The following is a 2,307-nucleotide window of genomic DNA, read 5'->3' as shown; positions in this document are numbered from 1 at the left end:
AGCGTGAGGAGCGCCGAAGGACACGGCGGGAGCTGCAGGAAGAGGACATTTTGTTGGGCGAGCGGCCGCGAGGGCTGCCGGCTGCTCGGGCCATTAAACGCGTCTACAAGATGTCACCCGAAACTTCACTGAAGGAATTCAAAGAGTACGCCAAGGAGTTCATTACTTCCCTCCTTCAGGATGCGAATCTCGTCGTTCTAACGGATGATCTCGTGGATACCCTTCCGGCGCCACCAGAGCCAACATCGAAGAAGAAGCGTGTGGCTTCTCTTCATCAACCACCAAACCATTGTTGGGTTACCGTCTGTGAGGTGCACGCGAACGTTGCGAAGGGTGAGCCAGCACCCCCCGACGGCTTTGACAGGTCTGTTCAAATCAAGAAGTTCGAGAGTATTTTGTATGTCCACACAAAGCCGGAAGCCGCCGGAACAAGAACGATTGATGTTATGAATCAGCGCATGTCTATAAACATATATGAGCTGGACCGTGCCTTTCCATCAACGACGAGCGCCATTGATGTTTGTAACGTGGACACTTCATTTCTGAATGCTTATGAAACGGCAAGAGAGACTTTAAAACAACGTACGGATGCCATTGCACGGGCACCTGCAAACGAAACACTCATCACGGTACTGCGGGAGGCACTTTCACCAATGGGGATCACACCTCCGGGCGCATATGTGAAGGAAATTATTGCCGTCATGGGCAACAACAAAGATGTTATTGATGCGGTCAAGTTACTTAGCACGACTGCGCGGAAAAAATTGTCGGTGTGCGAAAAGCAAGGCGTACTCTTAACGCGTCCCGAAGAGTACGCACTTGTATTGAAGGCCGTGACGGATATCGAGTGCTGCCTTATTGCCATGGAGGATGCACCCCGTGAGCAAGATGAGTAAGTTAGAGAATAAAAATTACCAAAAAAAGGAGGAGACGTGGGTGTCTGCAGTGGGGGGAGTAGGGGAGAGGAAACAAATGCCATACAGAACCACAGGAGAATGGAAAACCAAAAAAAAAAAAAAGAGGGGGAGGGAGGAAGGAGAGGGACGAGGAAATCATTGTCATATGAGAGAGTGAATGGGAGTGGGTGGGTGCCGGACTGGGTGTATGCACACACACACACATCCATATATATTATATAAGAGTATTTGCCCATTTTCCGGGGCGAGGTTAGTACGCAGAAGAATAAGTATCTGCAGATGTATTTAGGCAAAAAAAAAGCCTGGTTTGATTGTTTTTTTTTTTTTTTTCGAGGACGGAACAAATCTACGAGCGCGAATCTCTTTTTACTTTTCACTTTTTTTTTTCCACATTGTTTTTGTGCCCGTCTCTCTCTCTCTCTCTCTCTGTGTGTGTGTGTGTACACGTAGCCAGGTTTACTCTCAGGCCGTTGAATTTGTTGTTTTTTGTCTGCATTTGAAGAAGACTCCTCCCCTTTGGGTTTGTTTAATTGAGTTGGTGGATACTGCGCCCTGTTTTGATTCGTTTATCTCTTTTTTTTTCTTTTTTTTTTTTTTTTTTTTTACTTGGCGTTTCGGTGCACAGCACGGGGTAGCTGAACCCCAGAAGCAAGAATCAGAAGGAATGTTGCTTCGGAGTTAGGTCGATTTATTATTATTTTTTTTTTTGCACAACCCCCCCCCCCCCTTTTTTTTTTTGTTCTGTACTTTTTGAGTGTTGCCTTCAGCCGCAGTGATCATCCCCTGTTTCTGTCCACGTATACTTGTGGGCTGCGGGCATTTGGTGTGCTTTCTTGGCTAGAAAGTTTTTTATTTTTTATTTTTTCTTACTGGGCTCTTCACACGGGATTGTGACGGCAGAAGAGGAGTAAGGAAACAGCAAAGGAAGAGGATAGTGAAAAGGGGGTTGGTGGAGCGAAGGGGCGGGGATGTCGGCTCCATGCAATTTCAGCGACCAGATCACTGGCGAGGTGGTTGTGCCGTCATCGTGGCGTAAAGAGGCCATATGTATTGATGCAACATGCCAGACTGGACCGCTCAGCCTGCGTGAAGAGGCGGTGCAAACGACCATAAGTGCGCTGCAAGTAGTCAACAGGCTTGACAAGCAGGTAGGCCATGAGAAGAAAACGATTCAAGCTACTTTGGATGGTCTTCAGTACGTGTACGCGGGGGTGGAGTTTGACGAGGAAAAACTTGCCATGTTCTTGGAGGAATCTAAAGTTGATGTGCTGTCAATGTTGTACCGCAACGCAAAGAGTGGAGCATTCAGCAACTATGAGCCCAACTGGTCAGCAAAGGGCACTGAAGTTGTGCCTGTGGCCACACTTTCCTCGGCATATGCCGTGGAGGG

The 2,307-nt window shown here is 47.8% G+C and overlaps 2 protein-coding genes across 2 annotated transcripts, besides 4 other annotated features; both read left to right on the top strand.

Moving 5' to 3' along the window:
- Positions 1-896, top strand: Tc00.1047053508407.10 (membrane associated protein, putative; the record flags this gene model as incomplete). The annotated part of the gene is made up of 1 exon (XM_797585.1): positions 1-896. A coding segment is annotated over one exon (896 nt), but the record flags the coding sequence as incomplete, so codon positions are not given.
- Positions 1-2,307: a sequence feature (heterozygous, non-Esmeraldo-like haplotype).
- Positions 1,325-1,345: a microsatellite.
- Positions 1,491-1,521: a microsatellite.
- Positions 1,604-1,625: a sequence feature (AT_rich).
- Positions 1,886-2,307, top strand: Tc00.1047053508407.4 (hypothetical protein, conserved; the record flags this gene model as incomplete). Its single annotated transcript, XM_797586.1, has 1 exon — positions 1,886-2,307. A coding segment is annotated over one exon (422 nt), but the record flags the coding sequence as incomplete, so codon positions are not given.

Source organism: Trypanosoma cruzi, genomic scaffold (assembly GCF_000209065.1).
Source record: "Trypanosoma cruzi strain CL Brener 1047053516805 genomic scaffold, whole genome shotgun sequence".
In the NCBI taxonomy this organism is placed as follows: domain Eukaryota; phylum Euglenozoa; class Kinetoplastea; order Trypanosomatida; family Trypanosomatidae; genus Trypanosoma; species Trypanosoma cruzi.
This window is presented reverse-complemented; position numbering and strand designations above follow the sequence as displayed.